This window comes from Pomacea canaliculata, linkage group LG3 (genome assembly GCF_003073045.1).
Source record: "Pomacea canaliculata isolate SZHN2017 linkage group LG3, ASM307304v1, whole genome shotgun sequence".
NCBI classification, from domain to species: Eukaryota; Metazoa; Mollusca; class Gastropoda; order Architaenioglossa; family Ampullariidae; genus Pomacea; species Pomacea canaliculata.
The window spans coordinates 28,041,105-28,052,936 of record NC_037592.1 but is presented as its reverse complement, the minus strand read 5'-3'; the positions used below and the strand labels follow the sequence as shown (position 1 = coordinate 28,052,936).

At 38.1% G+C, this 11,832-nt stretch overlaps 1 protein-coding gene across 3 annotated transcripts; it reads right to left on the bottom strand.

Annotated features, from left to right (window-relative positions):
• Window positions 1–3,519: 3,519 nt before the first annotated feature.
• Window positions 3,520–11,056, bottom strand: LOC112560774. Of its 3 annotated transcripts, none has more exons than XM_025232834.1 (7): window positions 10,807–11,056; window positions 10,019–10,172; window positions 8,769–8,914; window positions 7,954–8,104; window positions 6,581–6,967; window positions 5,278–5,412; window positions 3,520–4,663 (listed from the first exon to the last, which is right to left on the bottom strand). In XM_025232834.1, the coding sequence occupies exons 2-7, from the start codon at window positions 10,167–10,169 to the stop codon at window positions 4,404–4,406; spliced, it is 1,230 nt and encodes a 409-aa protein (XP_025088619.1). In that variant the 5' UTR covers window positions 10,170–10,172; window positions 10,807–11,056; the 3' UTR covers window positions 3,520–4,403. The 3 variants fall into 3 exon arrangements, with proteins under 3 accessions (XP_025088619.1, XP_025088618.1, XP_025088620.1); XM_025232833.1 differs by having other exon boundaries at window positions 3,521–4,663; window positions 8,769–8,917; window positions 10,807–11,055; XM_025232835.1 differs by lacking the exon at window positions 5,278–5,412 and having other exon boundaries at window positions 3,528–4,663; window positions 8,769–8,917; window positions 10,807–11,006.
• Window positions 11,057–11,832: the final 776 nt, after the last annotated feature.

Below are 11,832 nucleotides of genomic sequence, written 5' to 3'. Positions count from 1 at the left end.
TCTGAAAAGTTGCATTGATAACAAATGTTTAATAAACAAATACATATTTCAAGTAAACCAAATATTAATATTATTAAAATGCAAGCTTCATAATTAGATGCACGGTGGAATAGAGAATGGAAAAAAGAAGTTAAAATAGATAATATAGAAGGAATAGCTGTGACGTCATAAACATTGACTCAAATAAGTAGAAACAAAGAAGTATAAAAGACTATTTTAAATAAGTAGATAACTAAACAACTAAATGTGATATGCTCTCGACCACTCTCACAGTCTCTAACAGTCGTGGACACACTACGGTTACAGGAATAAACACAGCAATCCAAACAAGAAGGAGTGGCAAGGACCTGAGGCCGCCAAGAACAGGAGAGGCAAGGAGTAGTTGCAATTGAAGGAGAGGAAGTACTTATCAGCGGACGAACACCTGCAGAATGGCTGCTACTTGTTGGCGGTGCTTGAGGAGAGTTGCAGGTAGGTAGGCAAATCTACATAAATACAGTGTTACAAGTGTTTCCCTCCTTTACTCGCTTCCTAGTGACGGGCTAAGCACAAGCTGATCTTGATGACCTTTGGTCCTCTCACGCCCAAGAAATAAATCCTTTCTCTCGCACTTCACCTTATTTTCCTTCTTCGACTGGAAAGTGGTTTAAAGTCTCGATCATAAAACCATTTGTTGTCAGCCTTAATAAAGGCGTGAGTCTCTCTGGGATATGTTCGTGAAATCCTTGTCTGTCACTTTTTGGAAAGAATAAGAACAGGTTTAAATTTATTGTTTTCTTTAACAAGGTTTAGCAAGGTTTTGTCTACCTCTGACCACTAGGTACTTGATAATTATAGGTTGAAATGTGTGGGTTTTTTTTTAAAGATACTTCAAAAACCCCGAAGAACGAGGGGAAAAAATTTATCGAAAATAATAATTGGAAAAAAATCAGATAAGGGTGTCAGTATGATAACACCAAGCTCCTCTCCACATTTGCCACGTCATGTCTCTGATTGCACTCAGGACCTATTTGCACGACCATTTTACTGTCACATCCAGCAGCCACAGTACGAAGCCTTCATCTCTATGACCGCAATCATGGCCGTACGGGCTGCTGTCTACGATGAACACACAATCAAACCAATCAAGGAAAGACAAGTGAATTCTTTTACAGAGTATCAAGGATATCTTGCTTACAGCACTTATTATACTATTTTTTTTTGGTAATTATTTTATTGTTTGTTAATACTTTAAAAAAAAAGTTAAATTAATCAACAAGTTGGGAGCAGAACATTCGAATATCTCATAAGGTACGCAAGTCATCGCTTTTGGCAGTTCCTTGGAAAACGATACAAGTGATGTTGCAGTGATGTCTCAAGGAGAGTGCTCATCGTTTGCATTCATCACGTCATCGACGTTGGGCTTTAGTACAACCAATCGACACCACGTGGTTCCAGACGTCCTTAACCCAACATGAGTGAGTGGAGGTAAATACATCGATAAAAGGCCTGCTGAGCATCGAGTTCCAGATACAATTTTAATGAGAACTTGGGAAGGGGCATCTAAAGGTCAAGAGATTGCTCCTTTTTTTAAATCCCTTCTTTATAAGAAGCACATGCTATGAATACAGATGTCTACATTGTTATCACATTGTGCAAAACCCTTTCCACTAACGTATGGAATACATGTAGAAAAATCAGATATTACTACCAAATCAGTGTCTAGAAGAAAGTTTAGATGTTTGAATGGGGTCAGCGCCGTGACAAACAGAAGAAAAGCTGGATGACGAGCGTGAAGGAGGGGACAGATGCTCACTAGAGGACTTTCTCTGGCGGGAGGAAGACCGCTGCTGCACTTCATCGTGTCTCCCCTACGACTGGTACCTCCGATCGACAGTATTTAGGGCGACAAATTTACCTCCAGCTCCAGCTATTTCTCAACGATAATTTTATAATGTGTGTATATAATTAGAAATCAAAATATACCTTTGTTTAAATTCGTTAAATTTCTTTTACACACAAGTGAACAATGTAAAAATACCATTTTCAATCCAGCTTTTGTTCATACACGCTAGCTCTCAAAATGGTAGATGACGTTTAGATTAGTTGCAGTCCTTCTAGTTTTCCTTCTTTATATATATCTTCTTTTTCTTTCCTTCTTTCCTTCACTATTTTGTTCTTTCTTTCTGTTGTGTTTGTTTCTCTAATATTAAGAGAAAATACAGACAAGGTAAAAGAACAGGAGGAGAGCCAGTGTATTCTCTCTCTTACTCTGTGTGTGTGTGTGTGAGAGAGAGAGTATGTATAGGTATACACAAACGTGTGTGCGTGCACGCCCAAGTCTCGTTTTCTCAACATACATGCAAAAACATGCAAACAGTTTTGAAAGTCAGCATGAAGCAATTCACACACATTCAAACACAAACAAATCAAACACGAAGAAAACAATCAAGAACAAAAATGAAGCTTTCCTTGCAGATTCACTTTATAGCAATATATTTTTTAGTAAACAATAACATTTATTCTGCCTCTTTTTCTGTCTCAAATTAAAAGAATGTCACTAAAAGCTGGTTCTAAATACCGTATTTGCTGAAAACTGACACTTTTATTAGGCAGCAATATCCCACACATCTTGCTGGGGTTGCAAGATACAACGCAAATTACATAAAATTATAAGTGTCAGATCTTCCTTAAAAACAATACTACAAGCAAAAAAAAAAAAAAATCTACCGGTACATAGTTAAAAAGAATAAGATTAGAAAAATAAATACCTAGGACTAAACAATGAATTACTTTCTGAGCTATGTGAATAGGGTAAATAACCCCATTGTCAAAAGAACCAATCAAGTGCATGAGCTGTAAATAGGAAATAAAAGAAAACAGAAGTGGTTAAATATTTACCAGAGAATAGAGTTAGAATAGAGAATAGAGTCAGGTTTTAGAAATGAATGTCTCCCCAGAAGTTTTAAGCTGTTTTGTCGTACCTAATATACTCATGTTTATACACCCAGTGATGTAGCGTTGTCTTCGTGAGGTGAAGTAATGACTAGCGGCTTTGATTAACAAGAAATTGAGGGGAATTCCCCTCTTTGCTCCCATTGTATGTGCGTGCGTGCGTGCGTACCTGTTGTGCGTAAGTGGGCTCACGAGGGTGAGCACGCTCAAAATCTGACTTGTTAGAAGAATAACCCGCCATCACATGCATGAGGCTTATCTTTTCAAGTCACTGACATTAGAGCTCGCATCCTTCTAAAGAAAGAAAATATTTTCAGTGTTACATTAGTTTTGCCTCGTAAAATGCCAATGAGTTTAAAGATTTCAGGTCCCCAAATGCCTTGGCTATTTTGGGGTTAGTTAAATTTCTCGCAGTTTAGTGACGATGACCTCGCTATGTTGCAGATGAAATCGCTAAAGAAATAAAAACCACTATAGCATTGTTATGAGACCAAGGAAAAAAAGACGAACAAGGTAGCAACAACAAAAAAAAAAAATAAATAAAAAAAATAAATAAAAATAAAAACCCAAACAAAAAAACAAAACAAAGAAAAGAAAAAAGAAAAAGAAACACAAACAAAGCGAAATTCCAGATATAACACAAAGAAAGAAAACCAGATATAGAAAATCTGCAAAAGGCGTCAATATTTGATAAAACATAAAATAAAACGCTTATATCAGCCTAAAATAATTTTATGCAAAAGGAATTACACAAGACGAGTGAATAAGTATACAAAAATTCCGTGTAAAGCACTAAGCAAAGAGTGTGCTTATGAAATTAAATAAAGTAATAGACTATTAACTTCAATGCTTAGTGTATGAACTATATACAGGCTTACCAATGAACGGAATACGTAACAATATTATAAAAATTACAACATAAAGGTTGTATAAGCTTTGGTAATTCATTACTTCTAAACAATAATAATACTAGTAATACTTCTGCTACTAGTAATAATAACCAAGATAAGAACAGCTAGGAGGAAGAAAGCAAGTAATCAAACGTCATTTTCTCATGGTTGAGGAAAATTTCCTTGAGGCAACTGCTATGTCCAATATTTCGCTTTGCTGCACTTTCTTGGAAATTCTTAGATGTACAGAAAAACAATTTGTACATACCTCTATGTTTCCTCAAGCTATTGTTTAAACAAAATAAAAACATATACATACATATCGGAGTGAACAAGGTCCTAAGAATACATCTGAGTCTCTTCACATCACATTTGATGAAGTTTGTAAAGTCCAGGCGCAGTCTATAGAGAGAAACAAGGTCAAATTCGCACAACGCACTCATCAGCTTTGACAACGATCGCTGAGTGGCACAAACGTTTGCAGAGTGACCTGGGTGTGGACAAGGAAACGTCCACTGTAAAGACCGTATGACGTCCAGTGGCCTGGTGAGTGAGAACCGAACCACCAAAACAGAGAAGTCAGCAGCAGTAGCAGTTGGCGTTGTTGCGCCGTAGGTAAGTAACCACTCCGAGGATGACCAGAGTTGAGAGAAACACAACGCCTATGATCGTGTAGACATGTTTTGTTCCCTGGTACTTATCCGGCGACCAAACAACTAGACTGTTGGGTTGGAAGGACCTCTTGGACGTTGGAGAGCCCAAATCATTCTTCAGCTTTTCTGGTTTCAAAAATGGGATTTCCACGTCATTGGTGATATTGTCCACTTCCTTCATGCCATCTGAAAGCGTTTACAAAGAAGTGTGTAAATCAAACAACAAAGGGATAACAGAATAAAAACAAAGAAAAACTGAAAAAAATTTGGAACAAAAAAGGTCTTCGTAAGAGTTAATCGTTTGCAAAGCGCGTAACAGTTATAAATTAAAGGACTAAAGGACTAAAAGGACCAAAATCGTAGCTGATCATCACAATCAACACCACCAGCATTATCTACTATAGAGTCTGTTACTTCGTCATAAGACATTCACACATCAACAGAAACATAAAATCAAAAGTAAGAAAAAGAAACCTGCCAGATCCCAACCCATCGACATCAGAAACAAGACAGACTCCCGGTCGATGGAAAGGGCACTTAAATTAGATAAGCAATTGGTCTAATTCAGAGAAAAATACGTTTGAATCGTTCTTTTTAAAAAAAAAAATTATACAACGTATTTAGTGTATTCCGTATTTGAAGAAAAGAGAACTTTATACACCACACTGCGTGTTAACTTCGTTAATAAAATCAGAAAATTAAAAGTGGGGGGGGGAACCTAAAGAAAAATAAGGGGAGTATTTTCTCAGAAAAGTTTATTCAGTAAAGTGAACGTATCTAGATCAACTGGAGGGGCTCACTAAAAGTCTCGTTGGCATGCGAAGACAAATCGTTATTGTCATCCGTGGGGTCATCTTCACTGCCGGGTGTCCGCTTTACGCGGCGAAGTAACCAAGATAAGCCCTCGGTAAATTCTCTAGCACCCTCACCCCGACCTGCAAAGATACGATGTTTGACTGTAAACCATACTTTCTCCATCCTGGAGCCTTATTCTTTCCATACACCTTCAGGTGCACTTACAGCCTGACTAATGATTCGAGAAGTTGGGTCTAACGTTTGGAGGCTTTGCTATAATTTTTAGCAAGGGTAACTTATTGTACGAGCCCGCGTTACTGAATCATTACAGCTTTATTTCTGCTTTCGAAAAGTGTAAAATTGTATAGTAAATGTGATAGGGATAACGAAAATATCTATATTTGGAAAAAAACATTTTGTAACTGACAAATCTTCGACGTTCGTATTGAAAAGAAACGGGAGTTGCGAGAGCATGGTTTACAGTACACCATCGCATCATAGAAGATAGTGCAAACGACTGCCACATAATAATTGAAAACCCCAAACAAAATCAGAAAAGCTAAAGAGCCATGCTATTCTGCCTTGTAAGGTGTGGAACGTACAGATATGAGAAGTTAAGGGAAGTTACAAATACTTGACTTTTTAAAATGATGGAGGAGGGGGGGGAACAAATAAACTCACGCCTACAGAAACAATAGAATGAACAAGTAAACATGCGTGATAGTGAAAGATTTTAAAGGAAACAAAATTAAATTAAGAAAAACAAAGCAAAAGCAAAGACCTATACAATCGCACATTAACGTCACGTTTACTAAACACAACATAAATAGTGCGTCTTAGCAACTAAAGCCGAAAAGGTTGCATCCATAATTATTTATGGCTTACAGTCTATGACGATAAAATAAAAAAAATTAAGATGATATTATCTTTATTCCACCCTGAGCTTTCCAAGTGCTAAATCAAAATAAAGACCTATCAAAGAAAATTTCCTAAGTTCAAATATTAAACACAATGCATTCAAAGTACACATTCTGACTAAGATAAAAGTGCAGGTAACTGTAACAATACCCTTGACGGTCAGTGTGCACTAAAATAAATAAATGAATGAATGCTAGTAGTCAGTTAATCATCGTTAAAATGTTTGACGATCTACTGGTCAAGAAGCAGAGAATTTACTGGTCCACAACCTTCATCATCAGAGCTGCATCACGATACGTATACCACATATATCTACACACCTACAGATATCAAAACACACACACACAGAAAGAGAGACAGAGAAACCTATTATAACTGCAAGAGGTTTACCCGAGTTCTTCGTGTCTGCCGTCCCATTTGACACATCCCCCGAACTCGTCCCATTCGACACGTCGTCCCTAACCTCAAACGTGTACTCTTTTTTGAAGACGGATTCTGTCTCCGAGTGAGTCACCTGACACACATATGTTTTATTGCCCACGACACCGTCGAGGGCTGGTTGCAGAAAGGCTGTAACGTTCCAGTAAGGTATCTTCTCTATCGTCACATTTGTCAGCACACCACTTGTTTCATATGCAGTCACGTTGTTGTTACCAACATCTAACCACGTCACATCCGGTTTCATTCCCAGCGCGCCTCTGGTGCTGCAAGCGGCAGTGATGTTGGTGTTCTTCTGTAGACTCTTTGGTCCAGCGATGACAGGCATCTGAGGAGGTGCTGGGACGATGTAAGAAGGTGAACGAATGAAACAAATGCATCCAAAATCTTAGGAGAACGAAGGAGCGATAGAGAGAATAAAAACATTACAACAAATACTTATTTTGATTGACTAGGCCATCTTCTTGTACAAGTAAGGTGGCATAATGAGAATTATTGAACGAGAAAGAAGAAGGGCCTTATGAGTGTAAACAACTACAAAATGAAATAACATATCATAACACAACCAAAGACTTCAAAACCATTTAGACTGCGGTGGTGCAAAAGATTTAAATTACATGATCCAAAAAAGCATATAAAAGTATAAAAAAGTATAAAGTATATAACTATACAAAAAAAATATAATCTAAAGCCTTTCAGCATTTTAAAGAAAACTACACACTTTTTTATAAGTAGCTTTGTTCCTTGTAAATAAGTACAATGCCAGACAAATAAAAATGCTAAGGTTTTTAAACTTTAAAGTATGTAAAGAAGGATGTACGGAAAGTGCTTCATCGTCTTTAGCTTAGCTGGAATAGTAAATTTCATCATCATCGTTTTCTTTTTCGGGACTGTAGACCTATATACTCAGGTCAAATATACACAATGCTCACTTCATTCATCTCGTAAGCACAATGGGGATTGATTGATTATTCAACGACGATTGCTGAGGAGAGAGAAATATGAGGTAGAAGAGAGGGAAAGAAAGAGAAGGGGAAAAAATGCGAGAATGAAGCCGAGTGAAACTGTTACAGAGAGGAGGAAGAAATAAAAACAAGACGAGGAGGAAAAAATTTGAAGAAAATAGATAAAGATTTATAAATAAACATCAAAAACAATTTTTGACACAACTGCATTGTCTACCGGTGAGGAAATTTCATTTTCGGTACATGTGGTGCGAGCTGTAATGTGGCCCTATATTACTACATTGAACATTGACAGGTATTTGTTTTTCTGTTCTACTCGAGTACAGATAGTTTGTTAATTCTCCTTAATCAAGATGATACCTATTGCTTGTGGCGTCCAAGAAGCGTTCACCTTGTCTAATGGACCTTCGTTGATACAGAGGAGTACAGGTTTGTCGAAAAGGTCTCCCACAGCTGCACTATGAATCGTTAGAACCAGGAGGTAGCCAGTGGCAGTCCTGGTGCTATTTGCCTAGATAAGAAACGGAGGACAACCATTGACAACCTCATCCTAGGTTGTGAAATGCATGTTAGTCATTAGCATCCAATATATGTCAATGATGGCAACGCGTACTAGTTGAAAAAAAAGAAACCAGCCGTGTCTCAGGAAGAATAACATAATCTTAATGGGGGCTCTTGCTGATTAACTTCACTGTTAATTAATTATGATAAATCAACATTTGTAATTTTGTCATAATTTTTTCTGCTTTTAACTATCGCGGATTTAGACAAAGTTGTACTCATATGCAGAGACATCTTACCAGGCTAGTATAAGAATAATATATTTGCCAATAGAAAGCGATTTTTAGCGTTTAAATTATGTGGTCTGGTTTCTGCTTATTTAAAGGTGAGGTATGTTTTGGTTTTGTTACTTTTCCTGAAGTAAAATTTCCACTTTAAACAAATGAATTACAACAAGAGAGATAGGGGAAGGGGGCAAACACACACACACACACCATGCACATTCTCCCAAACGACCAACTACATTGCCGCTGCTGGGGGTAGATGAATAGATCTATAGAGAGATAAATAGGAAATACGAATCCCAAAGACGAGAAACTATAAATATACAGCAATCTGTTTCTCGTATTACCGACTAATCAAGATTAAGTCCCCAGGTTGGTGAGCACGCTAACCTCAAAAATAGAAGTCTTGAGGGACGTGGTGTCCCACCTGACGTGGTAGTCCTCATGGAGTTCCATGGACACATTGACGCTGCACGTAACGATTGCTGCTGAGCCCACCTGCACCTTAGCAGGACCTTGCACCACCGGGGTTGCTGCTGCTGGACATACAAGAAAATGGGAGATTTTAACAAATGTGACACGTTCAGCTGTCTAGCCACACTCTGATCCAAACTAACGTATTGACTGGCTCTGCTGAAAGCCCACTAGCCGCCATGTTGCAACTTGTAAGATAAATCTGTCTCAGATTTTGAACTTTGTTACCCTTTCGTCGTGAAATCGCACTTTTCTAAGGGTCTGGTGTTCGTGAGGGCCTGGTCTAAATGGCGCACTCTCTTTCTCTCTCGCGAGGTACCCGGTCAGCTGTTGATTTAATTGGTGGAAGTCTGTTTTGAAACTCGGGTATTAGTGCGCTGGCTCCAGACATGAATCACGTATCGTATACACAGCTTTGCACGAGTGACAATTCTTTCGTGACCTTCATTTGTGGTTATGTCCTGCATACATTCATAACATGTACAATCATGTCTGCTGTTGTCAAGAGTGTTACTATTTTGTCCAATCAGACAATAAAAACACTCCAAAATTTCTTTAATGGACAATCTTTACGTCAGCACAATGTAGGGTACTGTGGTTCACTCATCATGGCAAAAAGTGGCTCCTGGACATCGATTAGGTGTCTTCTCTACTGGGAATACTGACAACTCAAATCAAGGTTCCAGGTATCTAAACTTTTATTTCGTTTGCACCTGTTTATCATCTAGTTTGAGTGAGTCCTTGTTGAGCTGTCGCTGCTTTGTCGATCAACTTTTGATAACACTACCGGTCAATTTTCTCCTAATCTCATAAACCTTCGGTGTTGTTTTGATGATTTTCTTAAGCTTGTCTTTGTCATTCTATCCTCGGGGATCATCCTTTACTAAGGGAACTTCTCTGAAGTCATCACATTTCTTTAAATTATTGTCCACTTCTCTTGTGGATATTGAAACTCAGTGAGCTTCCCCTTTGGTCAACATCAGGATTCTACATGGGTACGTTAAGATTAATCATTAGGAGAACTGGGACCACATACTGATTAGGAGTATTAGTTTTTACATAATGATTTGCATCTACTTTAATCAATCAATCATTTAGAAAAGACTGCGGCTTTATTGGCAGCCTGAACTTGAAACACCCTCGACCGTCACGCCCCTTGTACTCACTTGTTTGATTCACTCTCGACTTGTCTACAGCTGAACTGGAGTTGGCGCTGAGTAGCGGAGCTTGCGGCTGCTGCTGCTGCTTAGAAAGACCGGCGCAGAAGGCTAGCGAGAGCAAAAGGGAGCAAATGTATGCCGCCACATCTCTAGGCATTGCCTGCAAAATCAGGTTGATGTTGCACACCGACGAAAAGGTGGACACAGAACTGAGTGTTTCACAATTTTCACGATTTTAGCATGAAGACACCTTTCCCATAATTCTAGTCCTTTTTCACTCCCTTCTTTTTGCAATATCATGTTAATTCCAGCTCTTGGTTTTTGGTCCCTCTTTGTGTTTTCTGTATTTGATTTTATTCTTCGTTTAGTATGGTTGTTGATTCTTTTGTAGTTTGGATGTTATTTATTCGTTTTCCTGTCCCTCGTAATTCTGTTAATGGTTCATTATTGTTTCTAAGCGCTATGAGCATGGTACTTCGGAGTGTGAGTATGCGCTTTACAAATTTTGTACATTATTATTATTATTATTATTATTATTATTATTATTATTATTATTAATAACCAAACTTACTATTGCATTTGCTCTAGCTACAGTTCAGATGTATTTGGTATATGAATAGGGCACTACGCTACACCGGAAGTAGTTCTAGCATAGGATTCAATTTATTTTTAGGCGACAGGGTTGTGCAATGGCTGTAAACACAAACAAGACAGAGAAATCGGAAAAATAATCTCAGAGAACAGACACACGCTCTAGGTTATATCGTCTGTGTTAAGATATGCAAATAGCTTACCAAGGTCGCAAGCGTCTTTCTTGGGGCGACATGAACTTTCGGTTTGTAGACAACTGTGAATGGCAAGGTCTAAAATAATTGTGAATACACATTTCCACTCGATTTAGGCCACCCCTTGCTGGCAACGAAGCATCAACGCTCAACAATGGCGCACATATCTTGAGAATGAGATAAAACACGTCATAGCCCACGTCATTCTATGACGTCAAGCATCGTCAAGTGACGTCAGATATACGCTCCAAGATGAAAGAGCTTTTTATTTGTTTCCTCGCAAACAAACAGCTGCCAATACGGGATTGCATAGAAATGTTTCTTGAAAAGTTCCTTCTGTTATACCTCCTGCTAACCATGCTGGCCAAATTCCAATAGTCTTTCATATCTTACAACAACCAGTGAATTAAGCCATAGGGTCCTGATAGCTGATATTATCATGCCGTAGAAGTCTATTTCCAGCACATGTCACGAGACACGAGTTCAATTATAGCACAAAACTTTTATAAATGTAGGAGAAAAAGTCGATACTTTGTTCACATGTTGTCTATTTTAGTTTCTAATGTCCTTCTCAGACCACAAGGCTAAATATGGCTGAGGCTTCTTCACTGTTGTTGTTGTTGTTGTTGTTGTTGTTATATTACAAAATTCCATCCCGGAAGGTAAGTCAGCTGATCATAGCACCATGCACAAGATGTTCAGTCGTTCATAAATTTTTCTTTGTGTGCCCACCTTACCACAACCCCTGCAAAAGTATCAATGTGATTAAAGTGAATAATGAAGATGATAATAATAATGATAGTAATAACAATGACATTCTTCCCACTTTAAAACGTGTTGTGGGCAAAAGCCCTATAACTTGTAACAGACTGAAGCTCTTATTACATTTTTTTCTTATTAAAGATCCTACACAGTTCCGTGCGCACGGAGGTTAACAACCATATATTTTATACGTACATGGTTGTGGCGTTTACAAAGAGAGCACAATTTTACGTGAGCATGCAAAATCTTCCCATTGTATTGGTGTACCATTCT

Excerpts from the sequence above, each read along its gene's own strand:
- LOC112560774 (XM_025232833.1), bottom strand. The coding sequence starts at position 10,169 with ATGCCTAGAGATGTGGCGGCATACATTTGCTCCCTTTTGCTCTCGCTA. Across the intron at positions 8,918-10,018 it reads GTCGAGAGTGAATCAAACAA|CAGCAGCAACCCCGGTGGTG; the intron begins GTGAGTACAAGG and ends TTGTATGTCCAG. Across the intron at positions 5,413-6,580 it reads GGCAGACACGAAGAACTCGG|GTCGGGGTGAGGGTGCTAGA; the intron begins GTAAACCTCTTG and ends GTATCTTTGCAG.